The following is an 18,955-nucleotide window of genomic DNA, read 5'->3' as shown; positions in this document are numbered from 1 at the left end:
TATAATTCTTTATACAAGTAGAAAGCCTGATCTTTCTCCCATGGAGTAGCTGATGGGTTTGAACTGCCGACCTTGCAGTTAGCAGTCCACTGCTTATCATACAGTCGCTACTGTTGTTGTTGTTAAGTGCCGTCAAGTCGGTTCCAACCCATAGCAAACCTGTATAGGGTTTCCGAGGAGCAGCTGGTGAGCTTGAAGCACCAGTGTTGACTAGTAGGTGGTAAATCTTACCAACACTTTATAAGCAGTGTGGTAGCATCTACTGATGCTGAACATATGCGATCCCTATTTCTTAGTAATTCTCCAACTAGGTATATACTCAACAGTAATGCACGTGCATGGGCACCAAAAGACGTGTACAATAATGTTCACAGCAGCAATAGTTGTAATCAAAACTGAAAAGCAAACCTACTACCCTTTGAATTTGGACTCATAGTGATCCTAAAGGACAGGATAGAAGTGCCTCATAGGGTTTCCAAGGCTATAATCTTTACAGAAACAAACTGCTACGTCTTTCTCCTGTGAAGCAGCTGGTGAACCCAAACTGCTGATCTTCTGGCTAGCAGCTGAGTACTTGAATTACTGTGTCACCAAGAATCCTTCATATTCATAACAGCCCCAAACTAAAAACACGCTAAATGCCCATTCAAAAAATAAAGACAATGGATAAATAGCTTGTGGTATAGACACCCATTAGGATACTCCACAGTAATGAAACTAAGGAGTCCTGGTGCGGTGCTGTAGGTTAATGAGCTGGACTGCAAAGTTGGTTTGAACCACAAGGTCCGTGGTTCAAGTTCACCAGCCGCTCCTCAGAAACCCTGTACAAAGTCCCTCTGGGTTGGAACCAATTCAACGGCACTTAACAGCAACAGTGAAACTAAATCACAACCATCTGAACGAGTCACATGAACACAATGTTGAGTGAAAGAAGCCAGATGTAAAAGAGCCTGTAATGTATGTTGTTGTTATGTGCCGTGGAGTCGATTCCGACTCATAGCAACCCTGTACACAGGGTTTCCGAGGCTGTAAATCTTTACGGGAGCAGAACGCCTCATCTTTCTCCCGCGGAGCAGCTGGTAGTTTCGAACTGCTGACCTTAAGGTTCACAGCCCGATTCGTAATCATTACGCTACCAGAGCTCCTATGCATATGAAGCTCAAGAGTAAGCAAAACTAATCCATGCTGTTAGAGAGCAGGAGAGTGGTTAACCTTGGGGAGAGCGCAGTGACTGGTGGGGAGCTACGAGGTTTTGGCTTCTGGAGCACTGATGCTGCTCTGTTGTTTGAGATGGGTGCTGGTTATGGGGGATGTTCAATTTGTGAAAATTCATTGAACTAGTCACTTATTGGCATTTAAAAATAAATATTTTAATACAAATTTTAAAATACTTTGCAAGATGCTTGTTTGTGATAAGTACCTTTTTAAAAACATCTGAATTATGTTTAACATATGATAGGTCCTTGGGGAATTCTTAATAACTGTCATTTAACTAATTTTGAATTATTTGATTATTGATGATTAACTATTGATTCCCGCCCTCTTCCATCGGAGGGCTTGGAAAGTATACTGAAAAATCAAGGGGTAATAGTAACAATAATTGTATCAATGTATTAAACACTCCTGCAATGTCAACTGGAACCACGGTGCTTCAAACTCACCAGCCACTCCTTAGAAACCCTAAACAGGGTTGTTATGAATTGGCACTGACTTGATGGCACTTGACAACAGCAACAACAACATGTGACAACTTGGTACTCAGAGCTTGCATTCAGCAGCTCATCAAACCCCATAATAAAACTGTCATCCCATTTCACACATGTAGAAACTGAGGCTCAAAGAGATAGTCACTTGCCCAAGATCACAGAGCAAGGAAATGGTCAGTCAAGACTAGACTTAGGCAGCCAGACTCTAGAACCTGCACTTTTAACTTCTGTGAATGCAGCCCCCCAGCCTTCCCTCCCTTCTTTCAAGGGTCCCTCCCTGTATCCCCACTACCACCCCTGACACACATACACCAAGAGTAAAAATGATGAAATATATGTTCAGCTGGATTGACAAGCTCAAACAAGGAAGTGTCAACAGCTCAGAGGAAAACAAGGCAAGAGAACCTCAGGTCTCCATCTTTCAATTCAAACTCCCTAATCCGAAATGCTTCACTGGGGATTTGCAACCCTAAACTCCGGTGTTCATGCAAGTGCCTCCCCCTTGACAGCCTGGAGATTGTGGGGTTCTTCCTGCTCCTGAGTCAAAGAACAAACACAGGAGGGCTGGCCTGTCTCCCTAGGGGCTGCCTGATCTCCCCGTGAAGGCACCTTTTGTCTCCTTCCTCCTGAACCCTCCTGAAATGGGTCAGCAACTTCCTCAAGGCCCTCCTTGGATTTCTTACATTCTGTCATATCATTTAAGGTTCACAGAGCTGTGGATTCACCACAGTTTCTTCTGGGAGGGTTTGGTGAACAATACGCCTCTATCATGATATACTAGGGTAGTTTATCATGATATACTGAGCTAGGAGGTAGTTTAAACAGAAGTCCCAAATGATGTCCTGACCCACCAATCTGTGCCCTGTAGCTGCCATGCCCAATCTCAGAGCACAGACTCTGTGCCAAATATTGGGCCGAGAGCTACATTTGTCCTTCCATTTAACCCTCTACACAGCCCTAGGAGGTGGGTGGCATTCACCCCATGTTACAGGGCCCAAAAAGGGCAGCAGCTTGCCCAAAGTTGTGCAGCTGTAAATAGAGTGAGCCAGGTACAGAATTCATGGCTGTCTGATTTCACAACTGGTATAAACAATTCATGTGCTTAGCTGCTAACCTTGGTGGTCCAAGTCTCTTCAAAATGCCTTGAATGAAATTTCTGGTGAACTGCTTCCAAAACTATCACAGCTATTAAAACCCAAGGAGCAGTTCTACTCTGCAACACATAGGGCTGCCATGAAATGCAATCAATTCAACAGCAACAGGTTTTAGAGATGTGTAGATAAATAAGAAAATGTCATAGATTTCTTGAGTTTATGAACTGAAATTCATACCAGATTCCCAAACATTATACTTCAATAACCATGCAATGCAGATCTTATCCTCTCCATTGTACTGGTGAGAGAACTGAGGTCCAGAACATCAGAATGACTTGCCCAGGGAGACAGTATTTAACCAGGAGTGCATGCTCCCAAACCTATCCTCTTCCTGCCACAACATATATGCAACCTGAATTAACCCCAGAGGATACAACCTGTCCACTAACTGGTTGCATAAACTTGAATCAATGCCTTTACTTATCTGCCTCAGTTTCTCCAGAAGGATAGAAGTGACCGAACTCAACCCACAAAAGTTGTTACCAACTACCCTTTAAAGCTCTCAGAGGAAATAGAAGTAGGCCCAAGGCCTGGGAAAGGCAGCACGCTCAGTGGTCATTGGGAGTCAGGTAGACACAGGCTGAATTCTGGCCCCACCGTCACTCCCTCACTGTGTCTCCTTGGGAAGTAGTCCTCTCGGGACTTTGTTTGGTCTGCTCATTTGAGCACTGTTGTTCTTAGGTATCATCCAGTCAATTCTGACTCATGGCAATCCCATGTGACAGCAGAACTGCCCCATAGAAATTTCTAGGCTGTAATCTAGAACCCCCAAGTGGGTTCAAACTGCCAACTTGCTGGTTATCAACTGAGTAGTTAACCACCAAGTCACCTGGGCTCCTTATCTGACTTATAGGGACAGTAATACCAACTACTCTTGATATGGATGAGGTCAAATATGGAAAGCGCCTGGTACATAGTAGGTGCTCAGTAAATGTGCATTTCTTTCTCTCTCCTCTTTTGCTTCTAAGGTGTTCAGTTTTGCCAGGCTGGGTCTGTACTCAATAGTCCCAAACCCTGACCTCACTTAACCTTTTTTTTTTTTCATCTGTACAACAGACTCCAAAGACCCAAGTGGTGGAGACAAATAAATGCCTTATCTTTCATTAGGGGAGGGTACAAGAAAGGGCAGGATACACAGGAACCCTCAGACTGGGAACATGAGAACATGAAAATCATCAATGAGGGAAATCAAACTGATCACTAAGTATAGGGAAGGTGCCTCCACCTCCCAACCCAGTGATAAGAGAAAGGCCTGGAACATGACTGTCTCAGTTCACACCAACCATGGGACTCCCAACATGTCACCTTCCCCTCCAACTTCCTCACTTTCCTCCTTGTAAACTGACAGTGCCCAATCTGTCCTATAAGATACTGTGAGGGTTCATGAGAACGCTGTGTGTGAAAACTCACACATGGTGCACAGCAAGAGCTCGGTAAGTGGGGGGCTGACTGCCCTTTTATTGTTATTACAATCTAATGAGTTGAATTTGGACTCTCCTTCTTCTCTGTATCTTTGGGCAAGCCATGTGTCCCTCTGGGCCTCAGTTTCCTCTTCTGTAAATAAGAAGCAGTACCTCTCCCTCTCAGGGTTGTGGTGAAGATCATGACTTTCATGCAATTGTTGTTAAGTGCTGTTGAGTTGGTTCCGACTCATAGCAACCCTGTATAGGGTTTCCAAGGAGCTCAGAAAATGGGAGGCCCAGTCCTGGAATGGAAGCTGCCCCAGCTACATGGAGTTCAGATGCAATTTTACACTTTTTGAGACTTTGGGAGCAAGTCCCCATCAGAGGAAAGAATTGGACCACGATGGAAAAGGGCCTCAATTTAAGACTAAAGGTCCCTCCTGAGTTCCAGCGGCTAACTCGTCCAGCATTCCGCATGTGATCCTGCAGGTCACCTTGGAGCATGGGTCTTCAGCCCCATCCTTGTAACCACCAACCTTTTGGTTATCAGGTCTTATATAACAGCCCCATCTCAAGTAGTCTTGAGTAATAGCCCCATCTCAAGTTTTTCTGTGTTTAACTAGTCGATCAGATGGCTTAACTGTCACCTGCTAATGTGATTCGCAATTATTTACTTTGGAGAGCTCTGAAAGACTTCAGCAGATTTCAGAATTCTGAACTATCTAGAAACCCATCATTGGAGCCCACATTTCCTGATTCCTAAACTATAAAAGAGGCTGCCTCCTCAGCAGAAGCAGACAGGAGACAGGAGAAGAGGAGACAAGGACAGTGCAAGAATTGCAGGTGAGACCTGCCATTTCTCTCCTCCTCAGCACCCCTCGGTGACAGGGCTGCTGGGGCAGGTACTGACAGGTACCACTTAGGGTCACTCACTGGGGCCTTTCAAGAAAAGCAGATCTGGTCATTTTTTGAGGCTCGGGAAGATAGGCATTTACTCTACTTCCACAAGAGGCCTGTAACACCAATAGAGAAATGTTGTGCAGCAGAGAAATTAATTGATGGTGAAGCAGTTCGGTGGCTGCAATTGTAAGCTACTGAATTGTCCAGGTTAGAACCCTTTCAGGGGAATGTTCTTCACACCCTAAATCTAAATCTCTAAGGCAGGCATTCTAACTTAAGGTTACCAGTGAGAATTATGATTATCCATGAACTTCTTAAAATTATCCACTCAATTTTGATCATTTTTGATGCATTTTTCCAGGACTAGGATCCTTAGTTTCACCGGATTTTCTGTTGCCTCATGAGATTCAAGGCCTTCTCCATCGTTGTAACTGCCAAATTTACCTTCTCAGGGAAGCCAAATTTACCTTCTCAGGGAGGTCCCTACTTGTTTTGGGGTCAAGAAAGCTTTCCAGTTCCAACCAATCACATTGTTAAAGAGTTGGCTTCATCAGCTGGTTGGTGAGATTTTCCCTAAAGCAGCTAGTTAGCTCCAAAGTATAGGTACCAGCTCTGGCTTTTGACACCTTTGACTCCTTTGGTTGCCAAATAAGCCTTTGATAGGATCGGTGGTATCTGGGAGGGCGCTGGTTCAAAATGTAGACAAACCTCAGAACTTGCTCCAGAAATTCATCAACTTGAGGGAAAAGAGAAGGTAATGTGTATGCTTGTGTTTGTGTGTGGTGTGGGAAGAATGAGAAAACCTGCCTCCAACCACAGCTCTGCCGCTGATTTGCTGTGTGACCTTACCAAGATCACTACTTCTCTCTGGTGCTCTGGTTCCCCATGAGTAATGAAGGCTTTAGATGGTTCCAGAGTTTCCTCAGCTCTGGCCTGGATAAGATGGTGGCTACAGCCATGAAAACTCTGGTATCTGTGATTTGTGAGGTTTCCACAGACCACCCGTGCCTAGATCTGGGACCAAAGAGCTTATCAAGGCTGCCTTTGAGCAGTGTGAGTCATGAGCATGTTTAAGCTTCTAAATGTACTTTGTCTGAAGAATCGATTCCGGGGGTGATTCCAGTCACTGACGTGGTCACTTCATTTAAACAAAGTTTTCTGTGTCAGACAGATCTGACTTCAAATCCTGATTCCACTGTGTACATGAGGAGTTGGGGGAAGTTCCTGAAATCCACTCGACCTCATTCTCTTCATCTATGCAATGAGAAAAATGAATGTCTATGGTGTGGTAAAAATGAATTGGTCACTGAGTATAAAGACTTATCCTGATACCAGGCATAGAGAGAAAATGCTCAGTATTATAAAGCAATGGTGTTAGCTGTTACTCTTCACTACTTGGTGTTCTGGGGAATAAACAAATGAAAATCCTGCCCCCAGGTGAGCAGGGACAGGGAAGTGGTAAATTTTTCTGATTTGCAGGTCACATTGTACCCTCATTTTCTCCACAGATATCAAGATAGAAGATGTTTCATATTGGGGGCCTCATTGTCTTCTGTGGGCTGCTGGCCCAAACCAAGGCCCTGCTAGAAGGCCTGCCCTTACCCCTGCCCCTGGACCCGGCTCTGCCCCCAGGCCCATCTCTGCCCTTGAACCCAGCTCTGCCTCTGGACCAGACTCTGCCCTCAGTTCCCACAGATCTTGCTGGACACTTGACAAGTGGTAAGTGAGAGTCTGTGACAACTTTCAGATGTTGTGTTATTGTGTGTGTGTGTCCCAAACCATTTACCCAATGGGATGGAAGTGAGAACAGGAGTGAATGGGGATGGGCATTGTCCTATCTGATCCATGGGGATCTTTGTATCCATTTCCAGCTCTCACCAATGGTCTGATCTCTGGGGATCTTCTTGGCATTCTCCAAAACCTTCCACTCTTGGACGTCCTCAAGGCTGGAAAAGACAACTCTGGTGGCCTGGTTGGGGGCCTGCTTGAGAAAGTGACTTCATTGATCCCTTCTTTGAACAACCTCGTGGAGTGAGTTGCCCCAAAAGTGGGTCTTGGCCCTCACAAGGGAACCCTGTTGGAGATTTGACAATCCCACACAGTAGTACTGAAGGAGGGAAGGGACAGTCTGAATATAGGGCAGAACTCAGTCCTGAGAGCCTCCTCACAATCTGACAGCGTACTAACCTGACCTCTTGTACCAGAAATTGCCCCCAGTCCTGAAGTACATCCGGGGTCCTCTCATCACCTCTAATCTTCATAACAACTTTTCAAGGGTTACTACAATAATTTCCAGTTTGGTCTATGGGGAAACTGAGGCCCAAAGAGGTGCCTGTGTTCACATAACTAGAGTGATTTATAGCAAGAAATCTACCTAAGCCCAAAGCCCAGGCTCTTCCTTCTATACCTTAGCAATATTGTTGGCTTTACCGGTGGAATCCCTTCAAACACTTGGCAGTCTTTAATGCTACAAGAAAGTGTCAGTTGACTTCCTCAATTTTACTGATGATGTGAAGTCCATGGGAAGACCCAGAATGTAATCATGGGAAAGCTTGATATTGATAAAGCCTGGTTCCTTGATAGGTCTGAATTCAAGCAATTTCCAAGACCCCTATTAACCTAGGTGCTTACCTGACTTGAAGTAGATAGACTTGAATTTGATGCTCTAATGTACCATCTACTTGTCAGGTGATTAGGGACAAAATACTTAGTTTTTCTGTGTTTTGTTTCCTCATCTGTAAAATGGAAATTATAACCACTGAGAAAGATTGTTGTGAGGACTGGAGAAGACTTAAATCAGCTGTCTCAGAAGAAGTTCAATTCCATCCTTTTTTTTCATTCTCTCTGACTTCCTGTCCCTTCACTCCCATGTTGTTGTTGTAGTTGTTAAGTGCCATCAAGTAGGTTCTAACTCATAGCAACCCTGTATAGGGTTTCCAAAGAGCTGCTGGTGAGCTCTAACAGCCAACCTTGAGGTTCAAACCAACCTTGCAATCCAGAGCATTAACCCACAGCACCACGCCAGGACTCCTAACTCCCATGATAAGCATAGTTCAATAGCCTGTCATTGAAAATCATGGCAGGATGAATGATTCCTACTCATAAATGTTTGTGCAAAACTTACTGCTGCTCCCTGTGCATCATCCACTTACCAATCCATCCATCATTCCTTCATCTTTCCTTCCAGCTAATCACTTACTCTTCCATCCATCCACCCACACAGCTCTCTATACAGCTTCCCATCAATGCACAATTCAACCAGCATGGAATAGCCCCTCTCTTTGTAAGACTCTGAGTTGGGCCTCTCTACCCACCAGCTGCTCCATGGGAGAAAGAAGAGGCTGTCTGCTCCCATAAAGATTTACTGTCTTTGAAACCCTATATAGGGTCACTATGAGTTGGAGTCAACTTGATAGTAGTGGGTGGAAGATGGACATACAAGATGAGAGTCTTTTCCAAACATGGTCCCTATTTTGGAATCCTTCAAGACTTTAGATGAGGAGAAGTCCATACATATGTGAGGCTCTGACACATTGCTTGAGACTGGGAAGATTAATTGCAATTTAGAACTCATGTACCTCTTTTGTGTCAAGACTCCTATCTCCCCAGCCCCAACTCATGGGAAATTCCATCTTGAAATGAATGAGGTTGGGTAAAGGTGGTTTCTGGCCCTACTGCGGTTGGGGCCCAAGGAGCTGATGTTTTCTCCCTCCAATTTTGCTTTCTGGACAGAGTGACCGTCACCGATCCCCAGCTGCTGCAACTTGGCTTTGTGCAGAGTCCTGATGGCCACCGTCTCTTTGTTACCATCCCTCTGGGCCTAGCCCTCAATGTGAAGACGTGAGTGGGTCCCCACAGGCCATGGGAAGATTGTTCATCAAGGGAGACTCCAATAACATTGGGTTACCAAAAAGGGGGTATTGAAGACTACCACCAACTTCAACTTATTTGCTGCTATGCTGAGTAACCCTGGGAAAGTTCCTTGGCTTCTTTGAGTCTTGGTCTCCCCTAGTGAGAAATGAGATGGAGTGAGAGGAGGTTGGCATTCCTGGGAGGAAAAATCCCCCTCTGTTTTGGAATATGGTGGTGCCAGCAAGACCATCTCCTCTGCAGGACCATAGTCGGAAGTCTGTTGAGACTGGATGTGAAGCTGAACATCACTGTAGAACTCTTAGTTGTGAAAGATGAGCAGGGGAAGGCCCATCTGGTCATTGGAGACTGCACCCACTCCCCTGGCAGCCTGAAAATCTCCCTGCTTAATAGGTGAGGCCAGAGTGGGTAACTTCTGCGCATAGACTTCAAGGTGGGACAGTGAAGAGTTAGAAAGCTGGAACAATGAGAAGATAGATGAATGGGAGGTTGTAATTGTGGGGAAATGGATGAGAGAATGAATGAATGGATGGATGGATGGATGGATGGATGGATGGATGGATGGATGGATGGATGGAATGGGATAGGATAGGCAAAGAGTCACTTGTCCTTCTCAAGCCAAGCCAACAAATTTCATACTGGATTAGACAATAAGAAATTTGTGTTCAAGCACCATCATAGTAGGAAGTTGGAAGAGGAGGGGAGCATCCTGTGTGCACCTAGACAGTGCTTTCCCAATTCTGGATCTCAGCTTACTTATCTATAATATGGTGCTACAGTGGAGCTGTTGATCGAATCACTGCTATAATAGGTGTGACTGTGTTTTATTCCAGTACATGGCTAAGTGTCTTAGCTTACACACCTCTCACACAAGGAGATAAAGACATGCAGAATTTCAATAGTCGTTCTAATCACAGCAAACAATTACGAATACAAATACCATACTCCACGTGTTGAATCCTCATGACAGCAATGTACTGAACACTGTTCATTCATTTATGAATTCTACAAAATTTTTGTGAAAACCTAATACTTTATGTCTGTAGAGCTATGTGGTTAGTCAACACTGTGTGAATGTAGGGTATAACTCCCCCCTAGGGTAAACCCCTCTTGATGTTCACCTACAGTTTTCAGTTACTTAGTCTGAAGCCTTCTCGATAGCAACCCCAGGTTTCTGAGGAGCCAACCTCACCCCATGGCCTTTCTCTTTCAGAGCTGTTCCCTTCCCCATTCAACAGTCTATCGACAGCCTCACGGGGATCTTGAATAATGTTCTTCCTGAGTTAGTGCAGGGAAAGGTAAGTGGATAAAAGCAGGTGTCTCCTGATCCTTTGGTCTTAGGACTGAAAGAGATCCCTCAGGTGAGCTGGTTTGAGCCCTTCAGTTTAATAAGTAATTTCAATCTATCCATCTGTCCAGATTCCTTCTTTTGATATTTAAAATGCAAGGGTTCATTTCAGTGGTGGGCCAGACCCTGTGCTTGTCTTCACTGCAGATGGAATGGATTGGCCCTGCCTCGAAAAATGCCCAGTTTGACATTCTTTGGCTGCAGACAAGCTGTCTCCCAGTCTATGCTTGGGATCCCCTATTACCATAAATCCAACCCTATTTAGTAATAGATGCGGATGTGAATCCAGGTGTGTTATGTGGTTCATGGCTTCAGTTTCTCCATGTGCCCAGTGTGGATGTGTGAGCATTCATCTGTGGGATAGCTTAGATTCAAGCACTTCCAGAGGTAAAAAATGATAGAAAATATGTCCCCAAAATCCATCCTGGGAAAGGCTGCCATCACCAGGGTCTCCCTACAAGTGCCACTTTGCCTAACTCCCCTTTCTGTCCTAGGTATGCCCTCTGGTTAATGAGATTCTCAACAACCTGGATGTCACACTGGTGCATGACATTATCAGTAAGTACCCACTTACAAGCTCCCTTGTTCCCCTTGAAGGAACAAGAAGTTGGGGGGCTTTGTTCCTGAAAACCAAAAATGGTTTCTATTCAGGTACCTATATGTCTCTGACTTCAACTAGCCCCAGTTTGGATAGCTATTACCCTGAGTTACCCAGATACATTTGAGGTGTAGACTCTGTCTCTGCCAATCCGATCTGACACAGAGAACAGCTGGCTGACTGGTGATAGAAGAGCTGCCCCTCCCAGTCTAGCCTGAGCTGGATCTCCAAAGCTCCCATCCCTTGACCCCAAGTCTCAACAAGAATATGGGATATTCCTGGACTCCTTCACCCTGAGATCATCACTCTGATCTATTTTATTTTTCCCAGACTTGCTGCTCCATGATCAGAAATTTGTTTTCAAGGTCTAAACTAAGCCTTCCAGAAAGGGTCCTGGCATCTGTGGAGCTCGTGAGTACTTCTGTGTGGGTGTGATGATTCCTGCCCCCACCCCCTGGGATTTGTAGGACTGACTGTCCTTCTTCTGGAGGAGGCAGTGGAGAATGTGGGATAGTGATGTCCCAATAGAGAGCCAAATACCCATGTGGAAACATACACAGATGCACAGAAATGCTGATGGAAAACCACAGCTATATAACTTCAAAGTCAAGCACACACGGTCATGGAGACGCACAGACACACACACACATAAAAGTCCACAAAAAACTCATGGTCACTCAAACAGACCCTCAGATGCACACATTCAAACACATGGGCACACAAGATCACATAGACATGCACACTCTTTCATCCAAACGCATGCACAAGGATATCCGTCATCTGTCTGGGCTGCCCTGCAGCTGAGATAAGAGTCTCAGAGTCTCAGCCTCCTCCCCTTTCTCTGGAGAGTGGGTTTGCTAATGGACCAAGACCAATAAAAGTTCGTGATTTTGACTCTCCATTCTGACTGAGGTCTTCTACCAACAGAAATACTTCGTGCTGCTCAATCTACTTCCTGCCCAGCTTCCCAGGACTCACAGAAGGCTGGTGCATGTCCTGACAATGACACAGCCACCATTTTGGATTGGAGCAGCCCTTTCTCTGTGACACCTCCCAAACTTCTTGTCCACCAGTCATTGTTACATACCTGATTCTCATCAAATAAACTTGCTCTTTCTCTGCATTGGGGGTCTTCACCATTATTTGAAGGATCATAATTTGGGAGGAGCCATGGCCTGAGAAGATAGGATCATGGAACAGAGTCCGGACTTTACAATATAGATCTTAAAAGCCTTAAACAGGACAGGAAAGTGTTCAGATGTATATGAATGTCATAGTAATTGATCTGATATCCTACAAAGGGTGGGCAGGGAGGTTGCAGATAGATATGGTAATCTAGACAGATATAATAACACTGGTTACACAAAAGGAAAGGGTGAATTTGAGACCTGTTTTGGAAATAGGATTGGAAGAGGATTTGTGAAGTAGCAAATGAGGCTCCCATCCATGACTCAGGTTGGGAAGCTCAAGTATAACTGGGCACGAGAGAAAGTTGATTCCTACAGAAAGATGATGCCTTTAGTTGTGGACACTATGCAGGGAAGCACATGGGGGACCCCGAGGGAGATGTCCAGGAAGCTGATAGATACATAGTCATCTACCACTCTTCTTGTCTTTCTTGGATCTAGCCATACTGGCCTTTTCTTTTCAGTTCCCTAAGCACCAGGATGATAAAGATGACAAAGAGGGAGAAGAAGAGGAAGGACAGACTAATCCAAAGTGATAATTGTTGAAAGACTTAAAGTCTTCCTGGGATATTTTCTACCACCAGACCTTGGTTAAAAGCCCCATATGATTCAATCAATAAAAGCCAACCCACCATACTCCCATCTCAGACACCAGGACTAATGGAATCTGGATATACATCCTACCACCAAATTCCTGGTGTGGTGCTTAGTATAACACTGGACTCCTAACTGCAAGGTCTGCAGTTCAAACCCATCAGCCATTCCTTAGAACCCCTATACTTTGCTATGAGTAAGAACAACATCATCAAATTCCAGCTTAGTGGGAACAGTAAATCCAAGAGTCCCCCAATGATTTAAACAATGTCCTCTTATTCAAGGGTGAATGTAAGAGAGGAGGAGAATGTTACCTGAATGCAAGATTGGTGCAACACAAAGCCAATTCAGCCACACCAAATGGAAAGACCAAAAAGAGTTTATTCACCTATGGTGACGGTGGTAGCGTGCCACCAAGTAGGTTCTGACTCATACCAACTTTGTATTGGGTTTCTGAGACTATAAATCTATACAGGAGCAGAAAGCTTCATCTTTCTCTTGAGTGACTAGTAGATTTGAACTGCTGACCTTAGAATTAGCAGCCCAGCTCATAATCCATTACACTACAAGGGCTCCTTATGCATAGCAGGAAAACAGACGGAGTTTCAGCACTCCCTAAATGTCTACTTCGAATGTATTTGGCTAAACAGAGTTTATATGTTTTATAAAAGCTAATAGTTGTGTCTACCCATTCCACTTCCAAGGACAGAGTTATTTTGATCTGTGAAAGGAACAAAGAAAGGTTGCTTAATTGTTGTTGTTGTTGTTGTTAGGTGCATTCCAGTTGGTACCGACTCATAGTGACCCTATGCACAACAGAATGAAATACTACCCTCTCCTTTATCAACCTCACAATCATTGTTACATCCTGGTGTGGTGCTGTGGGCTAATGTGTCAAACTGCAAAGTCATTTGAACTGCAAGGTCAGCGGTTCAAGCTCACCAGCTGCTCCTTGGAAACCCTACACAGGGTCGCTATGGGTCGGAATCTACTTGTCGACATTTAACAACAACAACAACATCTACAACTATAAGATGTATCTTTAGCCCAGGAGAGGAGATGCCCGCTCCAGTTCTTCAAGGCTAACCTCTTTTGAAATGTTGTATGTTAGAATCTAGCATGCTCAGTTCCTGAGCCTGGGGATTTTATTTTAATAATTTGTATACACTGAGTTACCTATCCCCGCCCCACTCCCATCACCCCCTTTGAAGCTCTGATGCTCACACCAGAGTTAGAGTATCAGAAGCTTTACACTTATGAGCTAAATTTTGAAACTTCTGAGCCTTGTTTCAGTGTGGGACCTGCAAATTACCTTGAAAAACAGGTCATGGTAGAGGCCACAAAGAACAAAATATATATAGAGAAATTAGATCAAACAGAAGGCTCCTAAGCCAATGAATAGGAACATATCTCATTTGCTGCTATGGAAAATACACTTGGCGTCTGAGTTGGTTTCCCCTAGTGAGCAATGAGATGTGTGCAGCTGCAGACAACATGGAGTGAAAGGAGGCTGGCGTTCTTGGGAGGAGAAAATCTCCCTCAGGCTTGGAATGTGGTGGTACCAGAAGGACCATGTCTTCTGCAGGTCAAGGGAACCATGGAACCACAAGAACAAAAATAAGCAGATATGTGATTGCTTCAGCCACTACCCTTTTCATAGTCTTTGTTGTTATTGTTGTTGCTATGAAGGATCAGTTGGTTCTGACTCAGAGAAACCCTGTATAGGATTTCCGAGGAGTTTGAACCTCAGAGCTGACCTTGTGATTCAAACCAACCTTGCAGTCCAGCACATTAACCTGCAGCGCCACACCAGGACTCCTAGCCTAATACCATCTAATTTCTTCCCCACACTTGACTATAGCACCCAGGTTTCGGTAGTGCCACATTGTTGCTGTGTAACTAGGAAGCCTTTAAAGCAGGCGTTCAAGTCCATTGACAATATAAGTGTTGGCAATGTTACCAGTTATTCTTCCATATTGGTATATGCATTTTTAGTGGTACTACTAAATCAGTGACTCTATGCCAAGGAGAGAAAGACTCTTAAAAAGGAGTAACCTAGGCTAGGTGGTTCATGGAATAAGGTACATCAGCCTATTATTTCAAAACTAGTCAGGCACCACAATGTCCAAGCATAAATCACAAAGCAATAACCCTTGTAACTCTCATCTTCCCAGTGACAGTCATAAACTCAGAGATTTTAAACATAGTAACATGGGAGTCCTGGTGTGGCACTAGGATAAGCACTGGACTTCTAGGCACAAAGTCGGTGGCTCGGACCCACCATCTTTTCCTCAGAAACCCTATAAAGGTTCCCTATGAGTCAGAACTCACCTGACAGTACTTAATAACAACAATAGTAACATGCTAGCAAATATGATAAAAAGCAATATACACAGTCCAATTATTTTGTCTCTATTCATGATCTTCCACCACTTGTCTGTCAGTTTGTCATACTGTGGTGGCTTGTGTGTTGTTGTGATTCTGGAAGCTATGTTACCAGTATTTTAAATACCAGCAGGGTCAACCATGGTGGACAGGTTTCAGATGAGCTTACAGATGAAGACAGAGTAAGAAGAAGGAGAGTTGGACTACTTCTGAGTATTTAGTCACTGAAAGTTTTGTGAATACCAGTGAAACATGGTCAGATAGCACCCAAATACTGAACATTGAAACATGAGACGAGCACCAGAATACTGTCAGATACAGCGTCCGAAAATGAGTCCCTTAAGTTGAACTGCACTCCTCAAAGTAGAGTTGACCATGATGACACGAATGGAGTAAAGCTTTTGGGACACCTTCATTTACTGATGGAGCACAGCTCAAAATGAGGAGAAACAGCTATAAGCATCCATTAAGAATTAGAACATGAAATGTACTAAGTAAGAACCTAGGAAAATTGGAAGTTGTCAAAAGTAAAATGGAAATAGAAAAGAAAAGAAATTGAACACATAAACATCAATATCTTAAGCATTAGTGAGCTGAAATGGACTAGTATTGGCCATTTTGAATAGAAAAATCACATAACTTACTATGCCAGGAATTACAAATTGAAGAGAAATGACATCACATTCAACATCATAAAGATATCTCAAGTTCTAACCAGATGTACAACACTGTCTGTTATAGGATAATATCCATTCGCCTACAAGGAAGACCAATTGATATAATTATTATTTAAATTTACACACCAACCACTAAAGCCAGTGATGATGGACTTAAGACTTACACCAACTTTTTAGAGGATCTCTGGTAGCATAGTGGTTATGAGTCGAGCTGTTAACCTCAAGGTCAGCAGTTCAAAACTACCAGCCATTCCATGGGAGAAAGATTAAACTTTCTGCTCCCATAAAGATTTACCTGTACAATGTCACTAAGAGTTGGAACTGACTCCATGGCACACAACCACCAACAACAACTTCTTCAGTCTGAAATTGATCAAAAATGCAACCAAGAGGTATTGATAATTATTGGTGATTGGAATGCAAAGGTTGAAAAAAAAAAAAAAGGATCAGTCCTTGGAAAATAAGGCCCTGGTAATAGAAATGATGCTAAAGATTACATGATGAAATTTTGTAAGACACATGACTTGTTCATTGGAAATACCTTTTTTAAATGACATAAAAGATGATTATACACATGGACCTCACCAAATGGAACAAAAAGAAATCAAATTGACTAAATCTGTAGAAAGATGCCATGGAAAAGCTCCATATCCTCAATCAAAATAAGACTAGGGGCAGACTGTGGAACTGACTATCAATTGCCCATATGCAAGTTCAGGCTGAAGCTGAAGAAAATTAAAACAGAACCAAAGTATGACTTTGAACATATTTAGAGATCATCTCAAGGATAGATTTGATGAATTATATACTAATGACTGAAGACCAGAAGAGTTGATGAATGAATCAAGAACATCATACAAGAAGAAAACAAAAGGCCATTAAGAAGACAAGGAAGAAGAAAAAGACCAAAATGAATGTCAGAAAAGACTGAAACTTGCTCTCCAGCATAAAAATGTTACATCAAATGGAAGAAATGAGGAGGTAAAAGAGTTGAATAGAAAATTTCAAAGGGCAATTCAAAAAGACAAAGTCAAATATTATAATTAAATACATGAAGATCTGGAGCTGGAAAACCAAAAGGGAAGAACACGCTCAGCATTTTTCAAGCTGAGGGAACCGAAACAAAAATTCAAGGCTTAAATTGCAGTATCCAAGGATTCTATGGACAAAATATTGAATGATGCAGAAAGCATCAAAAGAAGATGGCTCCCACACTTGCAGATAATACCCACTTGACCTGGCTTCAATGACTGGATGATCAGAGCTCACCCCAAAGAAGAAAGAAGAGGGAAAAAAGTGTCATCTGATATAATTTGATGAACTTGACCTACACCTATGGAAGCAGTAGCTCAAAAGAGGGAACAAGTCCTTACAGCAAGAATCATTCCCACCCCCTCCACACACAGAGTAGACAGGGATGGGCAACTTGGACATTGGCTACCCAAAATGGGGGTGGGGGGCTACAAAGGCAAGAAGTGACTGGCTTACAAGCTTTCAAGAAGGAACCTAGATCCAAAGAGCATGGAGGAAGGTAGAGTCTCCAGTGAATAGTATCCAATCTGTCTAGGAAGGGCTGATGAAATGAAATGCAGATGGGTCTCTTGTGATGCAATAGTGAATAAATGTTATCAGGACTGATTGTGAGAGCTGGAAATATAAAGGTGGACATTTTATAGCAAGGAGGGGAGTGATTAACTTTCCAGTCTAGGAGCAGAGGGCCCTGGGACCATCAATGGAGAAGAGCAGAGAGTGGGACCCTACCCAGAGAAGCAGTGATGCCTGATATGGAGGCAGAGACGATGATGTGGAGAGATGGAGTGGCTGGGGACTTGAGATCCAGAGAGGAAGAGAGGCTGTGTGCTGACAACCGGGGGAGGGGGGGGACAGGCTTTCAGGGTATACACTTTGGTTGGTTGATGATGCATGGACGGGATTGTAACTATGGCAATGAAACGATATATGATAGAATGAATATAAAACTAACATTCTCCCATGTAAACTGTCACATAATTCACAATAAAACATTTATTTTAAAAAAAAAGAAGAAGAAGATGGAAGGAATACATAGAGTAACTATGTATTAGTGACAAAAAGAAAAGATCAATGTTCAACCATTTCAAGAGCTAGCATATGACCAAGAGTCAATGATACTTAAGGAAGAAGTCCAAGGTGCACTGAAGGCATTGGCAAAGGACAAGCCTCCGGGAACCGAGAGAACACAAATTGAAATCTTTCAACAAACTCATGCGGCACTGGAGGCACTCACTCATCTATGTCAGGTAATTTGGAAGACAACTATCTGGCCAACTGAGGAGCTCTGGTAGTATAGTGCTTACAAATCAAGCAGCTAACCTCAAGGTTGGCAGTTCGAAACTATCAGCTGTTCCGTGGGAGAAAAATTAGGCTTTGTGCTCCTATAAAGATTTACAGTCTCAGAAACCTGTGTAGGGTCACTATGAGTTGGAACTGACTCCATGGTACTTAATAAGAACAACATCTGGCCAACTGATTGGAAAAGATGCATACTTCTGCCCATTTCAAAGAGAGGTGACCAACGGGAATGTGGAAATCATTGGACAATATTATTAACATTGCATGCAAGTAATATGTTGCTAAAGATCATTCAAAAAAGGCTACAGGAGCACATTGACAAGGAGCTGCCAGAAGCTCAGGCCGGATTCAGGGATATCATTGCTGATGTCAGGTGGATCTTGGCTGAAATAAGAGAATAGCAGAAAGATATTTACCAGCGCTTTATTGACAACACAAAGATTAAGCACTGTTCTAATTGATTGAGATTCAGCAATGAAGAAAGCAAAGCCCTTCCATCATGGAATGTAACTGTGGTGGGTAAAGAAGCTCTGGTACCACTGTAGGATAAGCACTGGACTGCTAACCATAAGGTTGGCAGTTCAAACCCACGAGTCACTCCACAGGAGAAAGATGAGGTTGTTTGATCCCATAAAGATTTACAGTCCCAGAAACCCTGTTTAGAATTATTATGAATAGGAATTGGTTTGATGGCAGTGGATTTGGTTTTTTTGTTTTTTTTTTTTTATTTAAGGTTTTTATTGTGGATTGAGTGAAAGTTTACAGGGCACATCACCAGTTTCACATTCAACAATTCATATAA

The 18,955-nt window shown here is 43.4% G+C and overlaps 1 protein-coding gene across 1 annotated transcript; it reads left to right on the top strand.

Annotated features, from left to right (window-relative positions):
* Nucleotides 1-6,686: 6,686 nt before the first annotated feature.
* Nucleotides 6,687-11,350, top strand: LOC102832090 (BPI fold-containing family A member 1-like). The gene is made up of 7 exons (XM_006860685.1): nt 6,687-6,882; nt 7,035-7,194; nt 8,896-9,003; nt 9,277-9,426; nt 10,247-10,331; nt 10,876-10,939; nt 11,310-11,350. Exons 1-7 carry the CDS (start codon nt 6,687-6,689, stop codon nt 11,348-11,350), a joined length of 804 nt encoding a protein of 267 aa, XP_006860747.1.
* Nucleotides 11,351-18,955: the final 7,605 nt, after the last annotated feature.

The sequence above is a fragment of the Chrysochloris asiatica genome, unplaced genomic scaffold, assembly GCF_000296735.1.
Source record: "Chrysochloris asiatica unplaced genomic scaffold, ChrAsi1.0 scaffold00039, whole genome shotgun sequence".
NCBI classification, from domain to species: Eukaryota; Metazoa; Chordata; class Mammalia; order Afrosoricida; family Chrysochloridae; genus Chrysochloris; species Chrysochloris asiatica.
Note: the sequence above shows the minus strand (reverse complement) of the source record. Positions and strands in the feature narration are given on the sequence as shown.

Excerpts from the sequence above, each read along its gene's own strand:
- LOC102832090 (XM_006860685.1), top strand. The coding sequence starts at position 6,687 with ATGTTTCATATTGGGGGCCTCATTGTCTTCTGTGGGCTGCTGGCCCAA. Across the intron at positions 9,004-9,276 it reads CTAGCCCTCAATGTGAAGAC|GACCATAGTCGGAAGTCTGT; the intron begins GTGAGTGGGTCC and ends TCTCCTCTGCAG. Across the intron at positions 10,940-11,309 it reads ACTGGTGCATGACATTATCA|ACTTGCTGCTCCATGATCAG; the intron begins GTAAGTACCCAC and ends TATTTTTCCCAG.